Source organism: Haplochromis burtoni, unplaced genomic scaffold, assembly GCF_018398535.1.
Source record: "Haplochromis burtoni strain Fernald_Lab_line unplaced genomic scaffold, NCSU_Asbu1 Contig_277, whole genome shotgun sequence".
In the NCBI taxonomy this organism is placed as follows: domain Eukaryota; kingdom Metazoa; phylum Chordata; class Actinopteri; order Cichliformes; family Cichlidae; genus Haplochromis; species Haplochromis burtoni.
The window spans coordinates 484,719-508,415 of NW_024582638.1; the positions used below are offsets into that span (position 1 = coordinate 484,719).

Genomic DNA, 23,697 nt, shown 5'->3' on the forward strand with positions numbered 1-23,697 from the left:
TATCTATCTATCTATCTATCTATCTATCTATCTATCTATCTATCTATCTATCTATCTATCTATCTATCTATCTATCTATCTATCTATCTATCTATCTAACAACTAAGGATGTCTTTGTAATGTGGGGTAGAGGGAGGAGAAAAACATGTAAACAATAATTTGAAATATGCTGTGATGTTTGACTCTTGACCTTGTGTGTGTGTGCGTGTTTGTGTGTGTGTGTGTGTGTGTGTTTCAAGCCAGTTATTTGGTAGTAAAAGCTGCAGAGTTGATATTCTACATTCTGCCCAATTGCCGAGCAAAAAGTAAAGAAAGAAAGAGTTTAAGGTTTAGAGACAAGTGCAGTGTACTTATTCCTTTCTAGACACCGTGTAGCTGCATCTTTTAACCGGCAGGTTAAACATCGCACTTCATCATCCATCCATCACTGTCGCTCAGTGAAAGCCTCACATCTCTGCAGCTTGCATTCAGAGATTAAGAGCCTTATTTAAGCCTAATTTACAAGAATTCCTGACACAATTCACGGCATGTTTATATTCTGCAAAATATGTTTATTGGAGTTCTTGCTGACTTCGATGGAGGTAGAAGTGGCAGGCAACAACATTAACATGAAGAGGGGGAAGCAGCGAGACACAGCTAGCCTGCCTCTCTCTGTAGTTAAACAAATGTGACTATTAGCATTTCAAAAGCTTACTAATTGGCAGTTCTGGCACTATGTCTTTAAACCTTATCCAGACAGAGTCATAACAATTTGTTGTTTTATAGGCATTTGTGTAGCATTATCATCATTATTTGGCTGGAAGCCGACTTCATGGTGTTTTGCCAAGCAAACAGCAGAGATGCTACGCAGGACAAGCTGTCGTTGTAGTAAAAACCAAAGACACTTTTTTTCTTTTACATTCCGCTTCTAACACACGTCGATAACAAAAATGCACAATTCAGATAAGCGTATCTCTTCATCTCAGCCTCTGCTCCTTATCTTACTGTGAGGTGATCACAGCTTTCACATTTTTCCTTAATGATTAAAAGGTTATAGAGACGAGGTTTTCAAAAACGGGTTCCGCTCACTTCACGGGTCAAGACCCAAAGGAATCTGTGAAAACCTTTGAATTAGTTCCAACTGAAACGCACACCTGCACTCGAGAAGCAGCTGAAGTATTCTTCACGCCACAGGGCTCTTCTTCATTTTCATCCCTATTTCCGTCTAATTATTTGAATAATCACTCAGTGATGTCTCTCCTCCCCTCCTTCCCTCTCTCTCTCATCTGATTCAAGCCATCCTCGGCAAGCTCTGATTTCTAGAGCTGCTCTGCCGTAGTGCGGACTATTAGATTGATGTCTCCCTCAAGCAGGGCAGACAGGTGTTAAGGTAATCTTCTCTCCTCTTCCCTTTTTCTAATTATGTGATGCCATCTGGCAAGGTGAATAGGAACCACAGTATCTCACCTCTTATTCTGTACTTAGTTTCTCGGCATACATATTTTTGAGGGAGAACAGCTTAATGCTGAGTTTTCAGTAAACACTGTAATTTGCTGTGGCTACAAGCAAGCAAAACGCCAAAAGAGAGACACTTCTTGGAAATAAGCTTTATCGGGTCTTTGATACACAGACAGTATTTGTTAGTGGGATCAACTCGTTGCTGCTTTTTTTGTCTTATCGTTGGATTTACTGAGCACTGTCAACAAAATACAAAATTCCAACCAGCCCTATCACGTAAATGGTGACTGTTTAGCTCGAGAGAGAAAACCGCCCGTTTCATCTGTTACATAAAAACGAGGATCGTGATTTCAGCCCTGAACTGCATATTTCAGACTTAACAGTGGGCGAGTTTTCTCATTAAGAAACAATTCACAGTTCTGAAAAGGTGCAGCACACGATTGGCCTGATTAGCTCCTTTGTTAAAGCCAAAAAAAAAGCAGTCTTACCACCTAACATTATTTATAATTCATTCTGTTATTTGGTTTGATTGAGAATGTGATTCATTTTGAAGGTAATTGGTGTCAGAGTTTGATGCTTGGCCGAGAGCACTACGTGACATGTGAATAACAAACGGTCTGGCTAAGTTTGTGTTTGTCACTTGAAGCCAAAAAGATAATTACCTTGAGAAGAGAAAGACATTCCTTCTCTCACTGTACAGCTTTGTGACACTGAGCTCATAATACTTCATTTTCTTGCAAAAAAAATTGGACATTATTTCCATACAATAGCTGCATTTTGAAGGTGGGTGTAGCTCTATTCAAATGGAAATCACTGTGAATTCGCCTATATAGGAGACTTAAAGGGAGCGTTCGTGCCAGAATCAAATTTACATATTTTACCTCTGGTGTGTAGTGCGTTTTATCGATCTTCTTTTCCCAGAAATTATAAACTGTTTACTCAAGAAAAAAAGCAAGTGGCATGTAGTTTGACTGTTGAAGATGAGGCAGGGGATTTCTTTAAAACTGAAAACTGGCTGCCACTACAGGCTAGCTGGAAAACACATTAAGGTGACCAGATCCCAATAAAGTGAATGTGGAGCAAACACTGTGTTTGTGTGGGACAAAGTGGGACACGTCAACAACACTGAGAGGTTTTCTGAAATGTTCATATCCAATTTTAAACTAAAAATACACTAAACTGCGCAGGTCACCGGGTTGTCATTTAGCAAATACAGGACAAATATACAGTGATCATAAAAGGAAGCTTCAGTTTGTTCTTATAGACTCGTGCAATAGTCTTTATATACTCCTGTGTTCTCTTTTATTTCACTGTTATTTCAGCAGCTCTTCTGTTTGGATGTATCTATAGATAGGATGACACTTTAAGCAATTTTTATCCAATTATGACCCACACACCCTGCGTCACCTCACAACATATCTTCCACCTGTGGGAAATGGCAAAATACCTTTAACAAAAACAGACAAAACAGCCTTTTTTGCAGCAGCTTCTGTGATATTCAAGAAAATCTACAAAGTTTGTGACTTTTTGGGGACTTTTAACTTTACCTTCTTCTTCTGACTATAATAATAAGTGTTTTCTTCATACAGACTGCGTAAAAGTGCATGTCCCGCAGAACTAGTCAAAATATGGCACATTGTCCAAAATGTGGGAAGGGGGGAAACAGTGGGTAACAAACTCCCGCTCCAGTGTATCTTAACTGGTCTTGAAAGTGACCTCTGAGTTTTGAGTTGAACCATTTTGAAGACTTTGCAAATGGAAACTTTGAGATTCAAATTTGCTGACATATCTGAACTGTCATGTTGTTAGCTGGAAGATGAACTTTATACACCAGCTGCCAGCTGCTGTTTATGGTAATATATGAAATCTCCATGTGCGAATGCAACAACTTAACCCCTTAATGCCAAGTGGATCGCATTTGATACGTGAGTTTTTGTTTTAGAGTTTTGAGTTTTTGAGACATCTACATCATCAGTGTAATTTTCCCCCCTGAAAAAAATAAATAAATTGCACAGTACATTTTTAAACAATACACTGCAAAAACTAAAACTAATTAAATTAAAAAAACACACACCAGATGTAGCAAATGTGATACAAATTAAAAGATAATTCATGCAGATGTCATTAAGACCCATGGTGTAAATGAACAGTTCAGCTATAAGGAAACCAAAAGAAAACAGGGTTCATTTCATAATCACAAAGCTGAAGCTGTAAATGTAAATGCACAGGTGCTTATAGAGCGCTGTTCTGAACTGAGCACTCACAGCACTTTTCATTACAAGAGTACCCAATCATACACAATATATTCACACAGAGCTTTATTCTGTGTCTGAGCCCCATGTCTCACATTCATGCACTCACATACTGATTAATGCTCATCTTGACCAAGGGTGCTTTAATATACAGACAGGAGGAACCCGGGCATCAAACCACTGACCTTACAATTGCAGGAGAACACGTTGAATTGTCCTGAGCCACAACCCCAAGGTAACAAACAAGGCTTTCCTACATGTTCAGAGCAGTTAAAGCTGTTCCATCCCCCCAAAAAATACATTTATAAGAACAACGTGTAGTTCTATAGCTGCTATGTGAAAGACTGCATCACCTGTATGGAGTGTTTAAGCTCATTGTTTTTGTTCTGCAGCCCACAGCTTTACTGTTCTGGTTCACTTTTACTGCCTCTAGTCAGCCTTGTTTTCCAGACACAGCAGCTGTTCTCAGTGAAAAAGCTGTAAACACTCATTGTACACTACCTGCCCTGCAACAAGCAGCAATCACTCAAAATAGCAGCTCGCTGCTGAACATTGCAGAGCATTTAGCAGCTCAGGAGCCAGATTTTTTTTCTTATATACATCAAAACAGATTAGTGGACGCATGTGGAACAGACAAAGAAACACCTTATAAGACTCTACAGTTGGATCTAAATATGTCTTATGTCACATGATTTCCTGATGAAAGTGTCCCTCACACAACACAACATCAATCGTTTTATGACTATGTTTGGATAGTGAAGTGTAAAAGGGGACATTTTAATAAGCAGATGTCTTCTTCATTTTGGGAGCATTGAACTTGTTTGCCAGATAAAAAGAAAAACACACTTAAAGTTAATACTGATGTTGTTCTTTGTGTGCCAGATGTGTAAACAAACAGCTGCCTGCTAACAACTGTACGAGGTAAAAATGTAAATTTTGTGCTTACGGCTTCCTCCGGTAAACATCTGGAGGAAGCACATCAAACTGTTGTGCTTATTTAATATTTCATGTGTATTTACTTAAGAAAAAACAATATCTATACTTATGACTCAAAAGCTTTGAGTTGTAAGTATGTTTCTGAAAAGGGGAGGAAGCTGTCACAATGGCTTTAAATCACCTGTTGAAACAAAACAACACCGTAGTAAAGCAAGAAGCCTCTTACTGTGAACATCCCCTCTCTGCTTGGTGACCTCCTTCTGGATGGTATTGTCCACTGGTGTGACCGGTGGCAGTGGCAAGGGTGGTCTGGTGGGAACTGCTGGCCTTGGAATGTAGGGTTTGCGAGTGGGTACCGGTGGCTTTCGGGTGGGTATGAAGGGCTTTCGGGTGGGTATGAAGGGCTTTCGGGTGGGGACCAACGGCTTGTGTTGCGATGGGGTCACCCTCGGGCGGGGTGCCTTGGTTGTAGTTGTAGCGGTTGGCGGCAATTTAGGGAAGATGATCTTTGGAGTGACTGGTGGGCGAGTGGTGGTGGTCCTCTGCTGATCCAAGTCTGGGATGTGGTTGTGATGATTTGGAGGCACTTTGCCTGGTCTCGGGGGGTCAATAACCACTTTAGGGATGGCTGAAATAATGAGAAAATGCAGATGGAGCACTGAAATATGAGCACTTAAGAGTTAATGAGGCATACATTTGCAGACTAACTGCAATTATTAGCCTCACTTTTTTGAAGAAGAGGGCTTTACTTCATCTACTGAGACTTCTGATAACCATTACCTAAATGTTAGCACTCTAAAACAAATTGGGTGTCTCCAATCACACTGAAAGCAAAAGCTCACAGCTGCAAACGAAGCTCATAAGTTCACATTCACTCACAGTTACAGGACTTCACAAGCTGAACCATTAAGACAGCCCACGTTCAGTGAACTCCTGCTCTTTGAAAATCGATCTTGCTTTCTTATCATGTCTTTTTTATCTGTCCGTGCGGTCATCTTGATTAGTAATTCTTTGTATGCTCATAGCCAGAGGCTTCGCAGCACAAGTCTAGAGCTGCTTGAAGTGTATGGAATGATTTCTGCACTAAGTCAGGCTGCTGTGCCCCGAAGATCACCCTCGCTCATGTCATCAAAGCTACACCGCCTTTTCCTTTGTGGCTGCACACATTGTCCAGGAGCAGAGACACAGATTGGGGGGTTGGCTTTCTTTTTTTTTTCTTTTTGGAGGGGGTGATAGTGGCAGTTTCCTAAGGATTTCATGAGTGAAGAATGAGAGTGGACAAAGGCAAAAGGTTTGAACTCTGTTATTGCCTTTTCAGGTTGCAGGCGACTTTGATATGTGATACATGAATAGGATATTGCAACGTGACTCCCTGAGCACTTGCGGCTCACACCCTTTGGGCAGGACGGTGGGGTGAAGTATATGCAGCAGGTTCCAACTTTGCTCTGTGGAATGCCACATGAGTTGCGCCCGTCCATTGGTTAAATAACTGTGGAGAATAAATGACTCTTTGTCCACTGAGCTGCTGTAAAAAGTGCCGACGCACACTGTAATGAACTCTGTGTCAGTAAGCAGAATGAGACCAACTAACAGATCACAACAAATCACAGATGATGACGACTCCTCTTTGTGTCCTTATTACCCGAGCCGCATGTCAAAAAACCAAGTCAATCTGGGCACATGCGATAAAGGGGCAGGGTGAGTCAAGTAATGACTGACAGCTATTACAAAGAAAGGAATTTCAGTCCAAGCTTTGTGCTTGCAAGCCTATTTCTCCCTCTCTCCCTGCTCCCCCCCCCCCCCCCCCAGCACATTTTTAAAGACACAGGCAAAGAAAAAAGAAAAAAAAACCTGAAGCCCTGTTCCTTGTTGCTAAACTGAATATTAGTTCTCTCAGGACTTACGTTTACAGTCGTGGCCCATCCCCCTGTAGCCGTCTTTGCATTTGCACTTGTATGAGCCCGGCGTGTTGTAGCAGGTGGCAAAGCTGCTGCAGTGGCTTTGACCTAAAGAGCACTCATCCACATCTGAAAGATAATGGAAGCATAACAACATTCAGCTCCTGGGTGCAAGTGCAGAAAGCTTAAAACGTAAAAGCAGAATATCAAACGCTAATTGCTTCACATCCACTTAAAGGAAGCTTCAAAATTTATGTCGTACTGTTAGTGAAAGAGTTTAAGTGGATAATAGTCGACCTTTTATGAATACCGGAGGAAAAATCACCACGAAGGTTGTTGTAAAAGTCCTCCCCAAGATACAGAGATGTGTCTTTTATACGTTTAAAGAGCACCTGCCAAGTTGCTCTTGGCCGTTCTTTAATCTAATCAACTTGATAATTTTATTCAAAAGCAGATAAAATAGGACAGGAATTGCAATAGAAGCTAATCTGTATTTGTTTTTCACATTTTTGGTGGTTAGAATTCATGAGCATGATACTAACAATTAAAAATCCACCTTTTGAAAGTTAAAAGTTTATTAAATTGCCATATTACTAAGTTTTTTTAATCTCTGTTTTTCTTTTAGTTGAAAAATACAGTCATGTGAAAAAGAAAGTATGGACTTACTGCATCCATGCACCTTGCAGTCATTGAGTCGACCATGAGCTTCTCTGTGTATCAAAATATTCTAAAGTTAAATGTGAGGCCATCTGTCTGACAGCTAAAGCTGAAAGATGCAACGGAAATACGATCCAGAGTTGCAAAGGCAAGACTCCTCCATAACCATGTGAGATATGGTTAATTGCTTGTACAAGTTACATTTTAAAATGCAATTTTCCTGTTTTTTGTTACTGCATTGTTTTCCCTTTGCAAAGTATCTACTGATGTAGTTGTTACACTGAATCGTGTTTTTTAAACTAATTGTTTTACAACCAATTAACCTACAAATAGAAAATCACAACGGGCCTGTTAAATGAGAGATTGGTTGAAAACCGCATCAGAGCATTAAATTAAAATACTAAAGCAAAGCAGAAGTTTGTCACATTGTAGTATCAAACATGGATTTCTGCTACTCATCTCTGCATGCGTGTTTCTTTTCTTTTCATCAGGCTCCTTCATAAGCAGTTCAAAAACAAAACTCGCATCACTAAAAGTACCTCGGCTTAAATTCAAGCCACCTCAGCACATCTTTGACCTTTGTGTGAGTATTGCCAGTCGAAGCCTCACAACAGAGGCGCTGCCACAGTACCTATGCACTGGTATTTTCCGTTGATGTATTGCAGGTCGAAGCCTTCGTGGCATTTGCAGATGTAGCTACCAAAGGTGTTGATACATTTCCTGAACCTGGGACACACTGCTATCCCTGCTGCACACTCATCCACATCTGCAAAAGAAAGAAGATTGAGAAATTGAGGAAAATGCTCAGATAAATGTATATAATGCATTAAATAAGAAGTGCACTCAAAATAAAACAACGTGATTTAAAAAAAAAATTGAGATTAGAAAGCATAATTGAATCTAAACTAAACATTACTATTCATGCCGGAACACATGTTCTTCATCCCTGCTTAGTATTCATTTATGAACAAAGCTCCTTTTACATTCTGCTCAGCGAGCAGAAAACAACACACACTAGCTTGTTTCATTATTTAAAGACTTTTTCCAAGTGTCTCTGTTGATCACCTTTACAGGCATGTGATCATTAATATTTAGACGCTGGGAGCCTGAAAGCTTCGCCTTAAAATCTTTAATTTATTTGCAGCATAATGCAGCTGAGGTGCTCAGAAACTGTTGTTTAAAATAACCTTAACAACACTAAAGTCACCTGGACCAGCTGGGAAAACAAGCGAGAGCGGTGAGTGGGCAGAGCTCTTCCCATCCCATTAACAACTACTGCTGAGGGTCTCATCAGCGAGGATCTTAATCCCAAACTGCTTGAGTGGATGCATCACTGCCGTCACAGCAAGGGCAGACGTGGATTATTATATTTGAAATCACAAAGTAAAGTAACTGCACCTTTATACAGAGTAAAAAGCAAATCATGCTTACCCCATTTTCACATTCACAGATTCTATATCAGCAATGTTTATATTTTAAAATGCGCTGAAAGTGACAGCTTCTGTGAGAAGCCGACTTTAATCAGATGGTGTTTCAGTCAAATTCTGTCACTGAGCAAAAACAAGTCGATACCTTCATCCAGTGAATCGTGAGACATCCTTCTTCAAGGATTCCCGGCCTAATTCACTTTTAGTAAACAAACACTGAAGCGTGTGGAGTTTCCTAAAACAGCTACAGTAGTCCTGCTGGAGCTATTATGTTTACATTTTGTACCAATTCATGCATTTCAGTCGCTTCCAATGATTAAAAAAACCCAGAATGGCCGATGGGATGAATATATATGGTTTATAATGACTCATTCATACAAACTTGTACTCATTCCTGTTAAGGTTACAGAGAATTAGTTCAACTAAAACATCCGACACACTACGACGCTCCGATCGCAGCGTTCGTGCACTTTGAAACATGTATGAGAGCAAAGCTACAGATATGAGCAGCAGTGCGCTACGATCCCATTTCCACAAAAGTTGCAACACTGTGTGAAGTAGTACAAAGGGAATGCAAGATTTTCTAGTCATCCCAGTGCTATATTTTATTGAATATAGTACAAGTACAACATATCAAATGGACTTTTTAAGAATATGCGCTCATTTTGAATGTTATGTGCTTAAAAAACACAGATTTGACCGACAGCGTTTCATCATCTCTTCCTCATTAAAAACCCATAACTGTAGTTTTTAGTGTGAGATGTTTCTCATGATGTTGATATTTAGGCCTCCTTTGTTTGTTTAGGGGTTTTTTTTGTTTCATACAGTAATGTGCCAAATGTTTTCAGTGGGTTTCTGCTGGCAAAATGTTTCTCAGCATTTTCTTGCTGAAATAAGAAATTTATTTATTTTTATTTATCACTTTCCTCATGCTGAAAAATGTCTTCAAATGTCGGCATAATATTGTTTCAAAACTTGTACACAGTGTCCTGTATTAATCGTGCCTTTTCAGTTATTTATGACATATGCGTTAATGCCAACACCCCATACCGTCATAACTGCTTTCCTTCTTAGCCTGGAGGACACGTCATTTCCAAACTCAAATTTTGAATCCACAGACCACAGGGTACTTTTTACTCTTTACCTCAGTCCACACTGAATGAGCTCAGGCCCAGAGGGTTGTTTATTTCATGCTACAGTTTTCACTTGCATTTTGCAGCGATAAACTGTGTTTACTGACAATGCTTTTCAGAATTGTTCCTGAGTCCATGCATAAAAGTGTCTGTTTTTAATGCAGTGGTGCCTGAGGGCCTGAAGCTCACGCACCTTTCGTTCATTTTTGACCTTTTCTCTTACATCAGTAGATTTTGTAATTTTACATTAAGAAAGGGTCTTCTTAACTTATTGAACCACTTACAAATTCAGACTTTCACACCCTTCTCCATTTTTACATCTGACAGACTCATCTTCTCTTTTTATATCCAGTCATGCTACTAATTAACCTCATTAGCTGCCAGATGCTTCACTTCAGTCTCTGGTTCCTAGATGGAATCACGTCCATGAGGATGATTATACAGCTTCCATAAAACTCTCCACGTCCAGAGTTTACTGACGTAACACCTGTGGTAGGCAAAGGGTTCTGTCCCCTTCATAATTCTTCATGATTCATGTCTGTGCTATTTTAGAAAACCACCCCTTTAGCCGCCCAGCAGTTAAGTGGCCCTATAAGGCAGCATAAAGGGGAAGAGCCTCTAGTGAACACCCTGTGTTTAAACCTGACACAGGTTAACTGCCTCAACTGCCCAACTCATCTGTTAAGGTACCCCTCTGAGGAGCAGTGTCACATAAAATTGGCAGTAAAGGCAGATATGTCGGATTCCCTCGATCGCATTCCTGCTGTAAAAGCAACAGGAAGCAAACAGAACTTGGTCGAGAAGGACCGACGATGAAATCAAAGTTATGCGCTGTGAAGCAATTTGGATGAATTCAACTTTGATGAGTTGTTTGCTTTGAGGATTTGCGTTCGAGTGGCTAAACTGCATTTGTGTTGCCAGTTTCTTTTCTTCCTTTGCCAAAATAGTTGCCTTTGATTAGCAAATTTAAAGGCTGAGAAAAACACACAAACACATACTCACACACAAACAAAAAAAAAAGTTATATTTATGAGGATTTACACGCTGCAAGTCGCTCACAGATAAGAGTAGCTCAGCTTTCAGGCATGTGGAGATATTTTAAGACCGGGACGTACCCACACAGGTTCTCCCATCCGGAGCCAGCTGTAGCCCCGGCGACGGACACTGACATCGGACCTCTCCTTTCAGCACCTCGCAGCCATACTGGCAGTTGGCCATACCACAAGTGCGAGCGTCTGATGGGTAAAAGAGAAACACGGCACACATTAACACACACTGGTGCCACTGGGGAGTACAAAGGGAGAAGAGTTTATGCCATTCTCACCTACACTTTTTTTTCCCCACACCAACACACACACGCGCGCGCACTTCTTTTTCCTCCAGCCAATTTATAACAGCCAGGCCACTCGCCTGCCTTTTCTGATATTAGCCAGCTTGACCCTGGGGTGCTGCCAGCGGCACAGCACTCACTCTGCCATTATTAGACTTCTCTGCTGTGCAGTTGCCATGTGCTCACACCTTAGCTCCAGCAATCTTCCCCCTGCCCACTTTTATCCTTTGTTACACCCAAAGATTGATAATCCATCTCCCCCCCTCGATATCAAAGCAACAGCGTGAGGCGTGAGTGTTGTTGAGACGTGCCGGGCAGATCAAGAACTTCCAAAAATAATAACGTAATGAAACAGATTTTCTTCGGCCTGTCTTGATAACAGTGGGCTCTAAAAAGGAAATTAAAAGTGAGGCTTTTGCTGCCACTGCTACTTCAGCTGCTGCCGGCACCCTGGAGTAGAGTCTGATGACTGAGGCAGGCCGGGCTGATTAAATGCTACAGTGATCTATTGATCAAAGGGGAGAAAGGAGGAGCAGCAAGGTGTTTAACGGCATCATGCTATCATTAGACAACAACACCTAGGATAATTTCAGATTGCCTCAAGTGTTACGCGATTTAGACTTTAAAAGGTGGGGAGTGAATTTTCCCCTCGTACAAAAGAACTAATTAAAAAGAGGTATCGGGAGTCATACAGTCCTCAAGTGGAAACGTGCAGGGAAAATAGTTATCAGGTGGGAAACAGAATTTACAGGGAGACATGTTCAGGCATCAGCTCACATTCTGTGGACTACCTCGGGGCAAACAATAAAAAAAAACCCTAAAAGAAAATGTGCACATTCACTCAAGGGTCTGGAGATTGTGTTTCTTTCATATTTTTCATTTCAGCCCTCAAAGGGTTCTTCACAGGGGTTCTTTAGTCTGCAGAGCTACTATAATGAAGCAGATCAACACGATGTTTTAATCAAAACAGTCTATCAAAGGATTGTGAGGCTGCTGTCAGGGGTACGAGTGGGAAATACATTTCTTAATGATATCAACACCGTGTCCTGTAGAAACAGATGGATACATTCAGTGAAAAGAGGAATCCTCCATGAGGAGAACACAGACAGGGAAAGGAAACTTCCACCTCTCAGGCTGTAACACAAAGAGTGTTAACAATCAAAGTGTGTGTGTGCAAGAGAAACAGGCTTACTTCCACAGGTCCCGTCAGGCATCAGCATGTAGCCATTCAGGCAGTAACACTTGTAGCTCCCATACGTGTTCATGCACCTGTGTTTGCAGGGCCTTGGCTTTAGCCCGCACTCATTCAGGTCTGCAGACAGAGAGAAAGACAACTTAAATCACCCGGGGTACAGAGAGACAGAGGTCCTATAAAGAGGTGAAATTAGTCACGGGGCAAAGGTGGAAGAGGTGAGTCATGTCAGACATCGCTTGTCCATTTACGTGCAGGTATGCAGGCTCCTTCTGAGGTGACTGCGTGTTAACGTGGTTGTTTTTTAAATGGGGTGGGGGTATCTTCAAGGAAGTGAAGCATTTCTGTGTTCTGACAGGCCCAGAAATCGCCCTTTTGATGGTTAAGCCAGTAACAGCATTAAACCTTTGCATCACCTGCATGCGATGAAGGATATGATTAAACCCTATGACTTTCCACCACTTTGTGAGGTTTGCCAGTTCTCCATCTGGTTTTCTTTGATGGATACGTTTAATTCTGGTGTTTTTATGTGGACGTGAAAGTAGAGAAATCTCACCCACAGTAGCCCATGAAAATCTTATTAGAAAACTATGCTGTCTGGGCTCGGAGTAAGGAGCACCCCTGGGAGAAAAGAATATGCTCTCAGCTCAACACCTGTCAAATGCTTATGCAAATTCAAGTCATTATGCTGTTCTCGGAGCAGACATTTTGACGAGTCAAACAGAGCTGTAACTAATGACATTAATGATGTCTTCCTTTCTTCCATGTATTTTAAATCCCAGGGCTCTGGTGCATGCCGCCTCACTGGGATGACTTACTGACACTCCAAAATGTTACAGAGCATTGCCAAAACCATTAAAACACTGGTTACACCTGTGTACCTCCTGTTATGATAAGACAAAGTGTGCAAAGTACGTGCAAAGTTTACAGTGGCTCAGGTAAGTGAATATATTTAGGTCTTTATATTCATTAAAATGGATGGAAAACAAAGAGACAGCCACGACATTACCTTTAAAAGGCATATTTTGACATATCATCGCATAAAAAATTAAAGGTGACAATTTGTTTTCATTAGTCTGTTTCAGGTCATTGCACACACTGCAACTTCAGAACAACTTAGTTGGATATGATTAATATAGTAACACCTACAGTCAGCTGGAAAAGAAAGTTTTCCCCAAACACGCTGCAGTCCAGTGAAAACTAAGTACACCTCATGGTTCAGTAGCTTGTAGGATCACCTTTAGCTGCAATAACTTAAAGTAATTGTTTTCTTTATGGCTTTATCAGACCCTCTTGTCACAGTGGAGGAATGACCCACTCTTGGTGCTTCACTTCATTGAGGTTTGACAGGCTCATTCGTCTGGGCTTTGACTGGGTCATTGCAACTACTTGATGCTTTTCTTCTTCGGTCATTCTCTTGCAGATTTGCTGTTATGCTTGGGAAAACTGTCCTGTTGCATAACCCAATTTGAGAAAAGCTTTAGCTGTCAGAAAGATGGCCTCAGATTTGAGACAAGAGTACTTTGTTATACAGATGAGTTCATGGTGGACTGCAAGGTGCTCAGGTCCTTTGGCTGTAAAAACGAGTCCGAATCATGACCATTGTGGTCGACAGTTGGTATGAGGTTTTTCTGCCAATATGTTTGGTGTGCATTACAGTCAAACATCTCCACTCCACAAGGACGTTGTTCAAGATGTCTTGAAAAAGCCATACTTGTTCAGCCTTTTAGATCGTACTATTATGAACTGTTAGCATTTAACAGGTCTCAGTAGAGTCTGAGTCGTGGCTCTTGGAGTGTTTTATGACCTTTGTGCGGTCTGAAGTGTGTGTGTCAAAGCAAATATGACATCTTCCAAAGCATACTGCTAACACATACCTGAATGCTCCAGATCAACAAATTGCCAAAACTTCTGCTTTTATCAAAGTGATCCTGCTTTCCAGTCATCAGATAATTAGTACATTTGCGGCAAAGACCAGGCTGCTTCTTGTTCTCTTAACTCCTGTGGAAGCAGTAAGGGGGGCACTTACTTCTTTAACAGGACTACATAGGGCTGCATGAAAACTTTTTTTCCCCCACAACTGTATATATTTAACATCAAATCAAGTGTTGTGTCTCAAATTGTACATTTCTGCACTAACACTTGTCTTTTTGAATGCATAGGAAGAGTGACTTTTAAAAGTTTGGGCACATGCATTCCACCAGACATTCTCCAATGGTGTGCTCATTACAGTCAGAAGCTGACTGAACAGTACTATATGTTTGCCACCTTTTGTGGTGGAATACACAGCAGAAAGGATGGATTTTCAGCCAGTAGTAGGAGGATGGTGATGCCAATAACTGGCTAGCTAGCTAGCACTTTATGCTTCTTGGGGCAGCACTATTCAGTGGTTACCACCTTCATTATTTTAAAAACTTGGTGCTACGTTTTGGTCAGAAATTTTGCAAAGTGCATTGCCAACACAACAATGATGGTCAAATAATCATCATTTTGAGGCACTACATTGGTAAAATTTATAGACTATGCAAGGAAATCCACAGTCTATTAGTAAAAGTTTTCAAATGAAGCACAAGCAAAGGCTTTTAACAGCTGTCTTAAATAAGGAAGGTCTGTTTTTATTTAGTCCACTGAACAAAGAATAACTATTATGTGATACAAAGTGACAATCATAACAATTATGTAATGCACTCAAGCTTTCTTTCCATTAAAGAGGATAAAAATGATGGCAGATGAAATTACTGAACTGTCTTTAGGTGAAACACAAACAGAAATGTCATAATTACATCATGTTTTCATCATTTTTTATTTTTTTTAGCGGTTTGATGTTTAGCTCTTCAGTTTACAGCTAGTGGGAGCAGACTGTAGATTAACTGCAGATTAACAGCTTATCAGTGAACTCAAACATAATATTTGCAGTAACTTATTGGATGAAAAGGCCAAATTATTTCTGTCTTAACCTGGCTGTTAATGTTATTAGCAACACAAGTGCTTTTTATGCTGCGTTAAATGTTCACTGCAAGAAAAACCTCTTGTAGCTTTCTTGGTGGTTTCAGACTTTGATGCTGTAATTGTTATTTGCTGTGTGCGCTCAATAATTTATGCAAGAAATTCTTTCTACGCTCCCACTTTTAGAAAGAGGGATTACACTAGCCTGCAGTCATGCAGCTCAGATGTGCAAAGAGTTTGCTTTAAATCATGTTTTTCACCTAAAGTAAGTTTTAGGAAAGAGTTGTCTCATAAAGGAAACTGTGTCACTCTTTCAGAGCATCACTGAACAGCTTGTCTGGTTAGAGTAACCAGATAAGCCTTTTCATAGTCCCAGCTCTTGCTTACATCCTTTTAATAACTTGGAGAACTTCAGTGCTTACAAGGAAGACTACATTCTGTTTGAAGTCTAAGTTTTATTGACCAAACAGGCTTTGGTTGTATACAGGTAAACAGTTCGTGTGAAGTGAAAAAGGGATTGCATTTAGTGAAATGTAATATTAAAACCACTGGTTATTGCCTGAAGACAGACTATCTTTAGATAAGCTTTTCAAACAGGTTGCTTCTGCTTTGGTTAGCATAAATTCGCATGTGCATATCGCTGAAATACTTATGGATTTTGATGGAAACAGGGTTTATGTTTGGGGCAAATGTTTCTTCATATATTACCTGCACCTCGTTTAAATGTGACAAGTTTGGAGTGTCAGAACCATAAAAGGAAAAATCCAACTTGAAACGGTACCAAAAATCCATCACACCTGAACGATGACACACACTCCAAGCAATATAAATAACTATGAATACCACTCTCTGTGTCTGTGACACAGTAGAAGCATCATAAAATAGATTTCATCTCACCGTGTGGCACATGAGCGTTCATCTTGGCTTACTGCACTTTAAATGGCGCCGTGTTTAGCTCTATGGACATATGTAGGGCACATTCTTTGAGAGCCACATACCTCCTGCATTTAAAAGATGCCACAGTTTAATTTGGATGAATGACTGAGCAGATGCCCAGTTTGTATATGTACAGACTCCTGTCTTCTATTAATGAAAGCTTCTGGTCTACTAAAGCCAAACTGGCTAAGTGATCAGTAAATGTGTCAGAAATTTGGACAGCATGCTTAACCTTAGGAAGTGCTGCCAGACTTCAAGTCATGTTCCATGACCATAAATTCTTTTAGATATATAGGGGTCAGTTTGTGAAAGCAGCTGTCATGCTGGGGTGATATATAAATCATTTAAAACATTACTTTCACTGTTTGAATGAGTAGAGATAACAAGGAGCGGACTACTTACTGTTATAAAAACATTCTTCTACATGTAAGACAAGCTAAATGTTATTAGACTTAAGCAGGGCTGCACGATTAATCCAGTTTTAATCTCGATCACGAGTCTGGTTTCCCACAATTAAATCAGCATCACTGATTGATAATGAAAATCTGTGCTCTGGCAATAAAATCCTGTTCCCTGCAATGTACAGGATCACATTAAAAGCAGGTCATTAGCTGTTGTTTGGAAATACATTTTAGTGATTTAGTCCTGTATTATTGGGTCTGTGCTCCAACTCAACACAACTAACTTATTCAAAACACATCTACATCTGCTCTACAATGAATGTAAAGACAAACAGTGCGGTCGTACCTAATGGAAATCATCCAGCACAGACTCAGAAGTCCATAAAAAAAGCAGGCCTGTGCAGCGCATCTGGTCGTCCATCAAGCTCAAAAAGACAAACTGAAGTCACCAACAAATGCAGTCAAATTCCATTTAGCCAAAAATATGTGTCCACTACCCATTAAGGCTTAAGGAAACTGGTCAACTGTATGAAAGTGGCAAAACCTGCACTATAGGCAAAGAGAGAAATAGAGTTTTACTATATGCATTTTATTCACATCTGTCATGTAGGTAACCATAATGGAATAAAAAAAAAGTGCTCCAAGGCTCCAAAGGCTTAACTGACAAGTGCTTTTCAGTGGGGCAGATGCAAGCTCAGGACCAACAAAAAGGACTTCCTGGGGCACTTGGTTTTATTGCAAAATAATACAACAAGTTTATTCTAGGAGCAGTATGAGACGAACAAGTGCGTAATTGCTCTAAGAGTCGACCCTGATGAAGAATAGATGTGTTGGTTTATATTCTTTCCTTCTAAGAAATGCACTCGGGTCAGATGAATAAGGCGTTTGGATACAAACGCCTCATTTGTATGCAGAGATGTTTTAATTAACATGAATGCAGCACAAGGCAAAGGTGAAAGCATCGTCCTGTGGACTACATTTTGTGTTAGCTTAGTTAAAAAAGAAAAAAAAATTATATGAATATTTATTCTCTAAGATATGCACTGAATTTAGGTAACTAAAGAAGGACTGGTTTTATTTTAAACATTAGCAGGAATGCAGCAGAGCATGGATGTAAGCTTACATGATCATTTCGGGGGTCAAATCAGTGAATAATCACAACAACAAATGTTGACATTTAAAATAATAGTGATAATAATTTTGCTCATAGTCGTGCTGCCCTAAAATGAATTTTTATTTTGAAATTTCAGGATTTCTGATATGAATGAAATGTCTTTGCAAATATAAACTGATTGTCTCCTTGAGATAACAAGATTTTCATTTGCGTGCATAACAAAGTGACACAGGTGCAGTGTGATGACTCTTATTATTACACAGCGCACACAGCAGGTCTTGCTGCCCACTGCAAACCGAATTTGTTCTGCTATTTTTGTTCACCACATGAGCATAAAGCTCACTGCTTTTTTCCCCTCACTTTTCAAACACCTGTACAAACTGACAGTCTTTCCGCTGCGATATAAATTATTCTTAGTTTTTCTATGGAGGGAACCACGTCAAAATGATTTGTTCTGTCCTTTGTCAGACAGGAGGCTTAGCTCCGCTTACTTCACCCACAAGATATTGTCCAAAACACTCACACCTGCACACACACGTGCATGCACGCACATCACTGTTGTCCAATTTTTACAATTAACACTGTCAATCCTGTTTCTTTTTTTCATAGCACACAGCTTTTGCACACTCATTACTGCGATAACAGAAAACCATAGCAACACTGTCCATTGTCAGCGTGAAAGAGGAAAAAGGTCTCCACTTGTCCGTTGCACTGAAAAACAGCTTAAAAATGTAAATGAGGGATTATTGAAATTCTCACATTCTCAGACAGTAGAGCATCAGCACAAGCAACGCGCAAGATACAGCCAGGCTCTCATCTACAGGCAAGACCAAGAGGACAGACAGAGAGAGAGAGAGAAACAGAGAGATAACGCACAGATATGACCACCAATTCATACTTCGACATGGCCCCAGGACTGCAGAAACCTGTGAGATAGCAGAGGTGGAGAGCCCCTCTGGGGTGTTCACTGTATGGTAAATGAACTGCTAAGACACATTTGAAGTGATGCAAAATGGAGTGATTTATTGGGTCAGCTCCACTGAGGTGTGCTACATTCCCAACACACCTCTATCACTGACAGGGATTAGCAGGGGCCTTTTTCTTGGGCATATGCTCGTCTTTAAAGGAGATAACACTGGTTGGAATTCAAGGCCTTGTTCTAGCAGCGATGGAGAAGCCACGAGTGCTGTGTCCATGTCGATGATGGTTTGAAAAGCAAGGAAGAGCTATTTGTTCCAGGCAGTCATGGTGCAAATGAGAAAGAAGAAGAAGAAGCAGGGAAGAGAAACTCATGATGGCTCTTCTGCACAGAGAAACTGTATTCAGGGTAGAAGGGATAAAGAAAGGGAGGGGAGAGTGGTAAAAACTGCAACATGCTTGGCACTCGTGCTGTTTTTCTTCTGCTGAAAAGCTGCTCTTGGGTGGTGCCTTCTCTGCCAGGGACAGAACGAAAGCAGGAAGAAAATAACTGGGAGTGACATTCAGTCCTCCTTAGGTCGCATTGTGCAGCACCATGCATGTTGCCAAGGGGGAAGAAGAGAAGCTGCCGAGGGGAGGTCGATCGAATCTCACCCTCCATCACAACTCTCGCCGGCTGATGGTCCACGGGAAGAAAGATAGGAAGGTGACTGGCCCACACTGGTGGGGTTAAATAGTCCAGCGCCTCTTCTTTAGACAAAAGAAAATGGGTTAGAGAGGAGGAGGGGAGTGGGAGGAAAGGGAGTGGAGGGTTTGATTGACATGAAGTAGTAAAGTGAGTGAGGAGAACAGAGGGAGAGGGAGAGAGAGAGAGAATTTTTTAAAAAGGAACCAACCAATGGATTAGGACACCTCTGACCACGCTACATTCCTGGAAAGTAAAGAGGAACATTATGCAGCAAAGAGGATTACACTTGTGGGAATTGGACATGAGCTGAGTATCAGGAAAAAAAAAAGGGCACATGGGAGAAACAGCAAAAAGTGGTTTTGCATCTCCTGTCCTCCTGCCCGCTCGTCTCTTCTGCATTCCCTTTTTGTCACAAGGGTGAAATAGGATCTGAGAGAATTACAGTATCGCACAGATTCAGAGGATCCCTTCTCAATTCCTGCCCGGAGTTTCAAAAGTAGGCAGGAGTTACATTTAAAGAGACAAATCACTGCTTGACTGCAAATGCTTCAGCCTCAGGAATTTCAGCCCCTCCCCTTCCTGCCTAACCATCTATCATTCAAGCAACCTTTCCTCCGGCACTGGGCTAACAACAGCTATTGTTAAGTGACAAGAAGATGATACAACTAGCTCCGACTGTTTCTGCATGCTCCATATCATCCGAGCATTTTTCGACCGAGGAATACAAAAATCTAAACTGAGAGGTTACGCAAGCAGCCGCACTGCCAACTCTGCTTAAGACGGAAGCATTTGTAGCTGAACTTTTCTGTAAATAGACACGATGAACGGGCACTGGAAGAAGAAACAAACCTTCACTATGAAAACAATCTGTTTTCAGTTTGTCTTCATTTATAGACAAATGGCATGCAGCTGTTTTTATTGGAACTAGAGATGTAGAGATATATTATTACTGATAGTAATCATTACATAAGTTTATGGAGAATACATCTCTAATAAGGCTGTAACTATGTGCTGGACAGGAACATAGTGGGTGGGTCCAGTCATAAAATGGGGAAAAACAAGAAGAATAAACCCACGAACAATTTAGCTACTGAGCTGCCACCTCAGGGTGTAGGTGCCTGTACTGCACCCACTGGCCACATTTTTAGGTACAACTTCCTAGTACTGAGTTGGATGACCTGTTGCTTTCTGACATTCAAAAAGGTGCTGCAAACATCAGGTTAACATGATAGCATCACACAGTTGCTGCATATTTGTCGGCTGCGCATTCACGATGTGAATCTCCTGTTCACATAACAAAAGCACTGTACTGAATTGAGAGTTGGTGACAGTGGAGGTCATTCGAGTACAGGCAACTCATTGTCATGTTCAAGAAACCAATTTGAGATGCTTTGAGTTTTGTGACAAATCATTATGGTGTACCCATCTAGTGATGCTGGGAAATAGGTATCAGCAGATGGGTACACTGCGGTCATAAAGGGATGGACGCAGTCAGGAACAATACTCAGGTAGGCTAAGGATCACGGTGTAACAAGAAAATATCCCTCAGGCCATTACACCCACAGCCTGAACCATTGATACAGCGTGGGACCCATGCTTTCATGTTCTTTTTGGCACATTCTGACCCAATTATCTAAATGTCTCAGCAGAAATCAAGACTTTTGAGACCAAGCAATGTTTTTCAGTCTTCTCATATCCAAATTTGGTGAGCCTGCATGAACTGTACCCTCCGTTCCAAAGCTTTAGCTGAGTGGCTTCTGCTGCTGTAGCTCATTTGCTACAGGGTTCAGTGTGTTTATGTTCAAAGATGCTCTTCTCTTCTGTCTTGCTTTCCCATTCTGATCCTCGCTTTGAACTTCCGCAGTTATCGCAGGGGCGTAACTTCCAGGGGGGTTATGACCCCCCCCCCCCCCCCACACACACACACACAATAATCAGACCCAACCAATATAATCCCCCAATATAATTATGAATTATCTTAAATAAATAGGCTGTTGATTTTCTTTGCTCGTTTCAAGTATTACCAGCAAAATAGTTGCATGTTTAATCATCTGGGAATTTACCCAGATTTATTTATTTATTACGCCAATAAGTTATCGTGGCCATGTCTGCATACCTACCTAAATGAACTGAGCCGTTACCATGTGATTAGCTGATGAGATATTTGCATTAGCTAGCAGTTGAACAGGTGTACCTAAAGTTGACGATGAGTGGAAAAAGTTCAACTTAGTGGGAGAATCAGTGGATTTACCTGAAAAGTACCAGAAAAAAAGTATTTCTGCAAATGTTATTAAGTAAATGAAAATATCCATAAAGACTCTGGAGGTCGATCTGATCAGTGAGCGATCCTTTAGCAGCCACTGTGATTTCAAGGCTCATTCTCTGCTGTCTCTGTGTGATAACTTTCTTCCATTCTCCATGCGCTGTTAATTGTAATAGGACAGTTCTGCAAGCCACCATCTGGCTGCTTTATTGTGTGATGTGATATCATGTCTTCAATCATATGTGTTCAACCTGTGTTGCATCATTCTTAATGGAACAATATCTTTATCATTACAAGGAATATCAGAAGGAAATCTTAGCAGGGGGATGATTTCTAATCACATATACTTCAAACTCACAGGAGTTAACTCAGGTCAAACATTACTTCTTGCCTCTTTGGTGACCTTAAAGAGAACACAAATAAAAGGAATCTGGAGTAATAGCCAGACAACTGAGTGTAAATACACAGTATGATGACATGCATGCAATACTTTAAATACTTGCAGCTGTTTGGCTGCTAATAGCAGACAGCCAGAAAGACAAACAGTGACAGAGAGGGATCGGTTTCTAAACCAACAGCCCTGAAGTATCTGTCTACACCTACACTGAATTAAATTCGCATGGAGATTAGTCAAAGTGTTCGTGCTCTTTTCTGCGGCTTTGCCAAGATAAAGCAGTGAGAGATCCAGATAATAGCTAATATTCTGAAAACAGATCTAGAAGTAAACTGTATACATGCTGCAGCAGCAGTATTAGGCTATCACACTTAAAGTGGTATTAATTATGTATCTGGCTGACAGACGAGGAGCATCTGGAAGCATCTCCGCAGCTGTATTCCTTCTGATGTCTGAGACGTGGATCCTCCAGCAAAATCTTTTAATAGTGTCTTAACAGCAGGTCAACTACACCTAATTAAATCCACCTGCATGGAATAATCATCTTATTAAAATGATTGGATCAGCAGGGGGAGTTTGCTGCCAAACTGTTAAACAGATTATCCTTATAATGAGTTTATTTGTGCAGCGACAGCATGCTCATCTATCACTACGCTGAATGACAGCAACGATTCTCATCAGCACCGAGCGTGAGGCGCGTTCTCAAAACGATTCTGTTTGGATTCTCAGAGAGTCAAGTTAATGGTGAAAAATAATCACATTCATTTAAATTATATCCCGTTCAGATCGCGGGATATTTTCTGTATAGGAGCTGCTGTGATCGTGTTTACTGTAAACAATGACTGTCTGTGGTTTGCTTTTGCTCCACACAAACAGTGTTTCTAAGGTGTTCAACACTCTTGTTAATCAATCCGAGCCTCCGGGGTGGCAAACTCATCCGCACAACCCACTTAAAATAAATTTGTGTATTCACCACTGATGTCCACACTTGTGCACATTTTCCTGTTGTAATCTCTTTTTTAAAAATAAAATAGTAGCTACTATCATTTGCAGTCAGTGAATTTTTGTTGGTGTGATAAGGTGAGGTAATGACCTTTTTAAGGGACACAAACTAGGAAACTGCTGGACAAAAGTTTAAAAAGTCGCTCAATTTTCTAAGTGTTAAATTTGTCTCTTTAAAATGTTATCAGCGATTTGCAGACAGATAAATATAGATAAATGTTCACCTCCTTTTAGAAGCACAAGCAGGGCATAAAATTGAGTTATTCAAATATAGGTACTTAAGTCGAGTATTTAGCCTCTTAACGAGTTTGACCACCGGCTGCACTTATCGTGCAACTCCCCAGGAGACGCCGTTTTCCTAAAAACAAATTTACAGATTATAATCTGATTTAAAAGCTCTCGGGGAGACTGCTTGACCTTTAGCAACATCGAGGTCAGAGAAGCAGCTCGGGGCTCTTATTGCGTTCCTCCAGTTGTCTCCTCGAGATAAATACTGCACTCCAGAGGGACAGGATATTAGACTGCTTCAAAACACTGGCCACCTGGCACATCAATAGTACACCTCAAATCAATGTTTGACCGATGCTGCATTTAAATGAGAAAATCTAATCTCCGGTCCCTGAATAATTAAATTGGTTTCCATAGCATGGGGCAGCGCGGCAGAGAATGCGGGGTTATCAGCACCTACGCAGGCTGAAAGGTCAAGTCTGCCACTCAGAGCTAAGTAAAACGTCACGAGCTTATTGGAAAAATGGGAGTTCGGCAGACGCTTG

General features: G+C 40.8%; 1 protein-coding gene across 6 annotated transcripts in view; it reads right to left on the reverse strand.

Moving 5' to 3' along the window:
- npnta (nephronectin a) overlaps positions 1–23,697 on the reverse strand; it is a 56,894-nt gene that overhangs the window by 9,429 nt on the left and 23,768 nt on the right. For 3 of the 6 annotated variants that reach the window (XM_005940013.3, XM_005940014.3, XM_042227707.1), the window contains 6 exons: positions 19,232–19,327; positions 12,263–12,382; positions 10,856–10,975; positions 7,812–7,946; positions 6,530–6,652; positions 4,852–5,253 (listed from right to left, as the gene is read on the reverse strand). In XM_005940013.3, coding sequence (XP_005940075.1) covers positions 4,852–5,253; positions 6,530–6,652; positions 7,812–7,946; positions 10,856–10,975; positions 12,263–12,382; positions 19,232–19,327 — 996 coding nt within the window. The remainder of the gene's footprint in view (positions 1–4,851; positions 5,254–6,529; positions 6,653–7,811; positions 7,947–10,855; positions 10,976–12,262; positions 12,383–19,231; positions 19,328–23,697) is intronic. The other 3 variants (XM_005940016.3, XM_005940015.3, XM_042227708.1) reach the window with 1 other exon arrangement.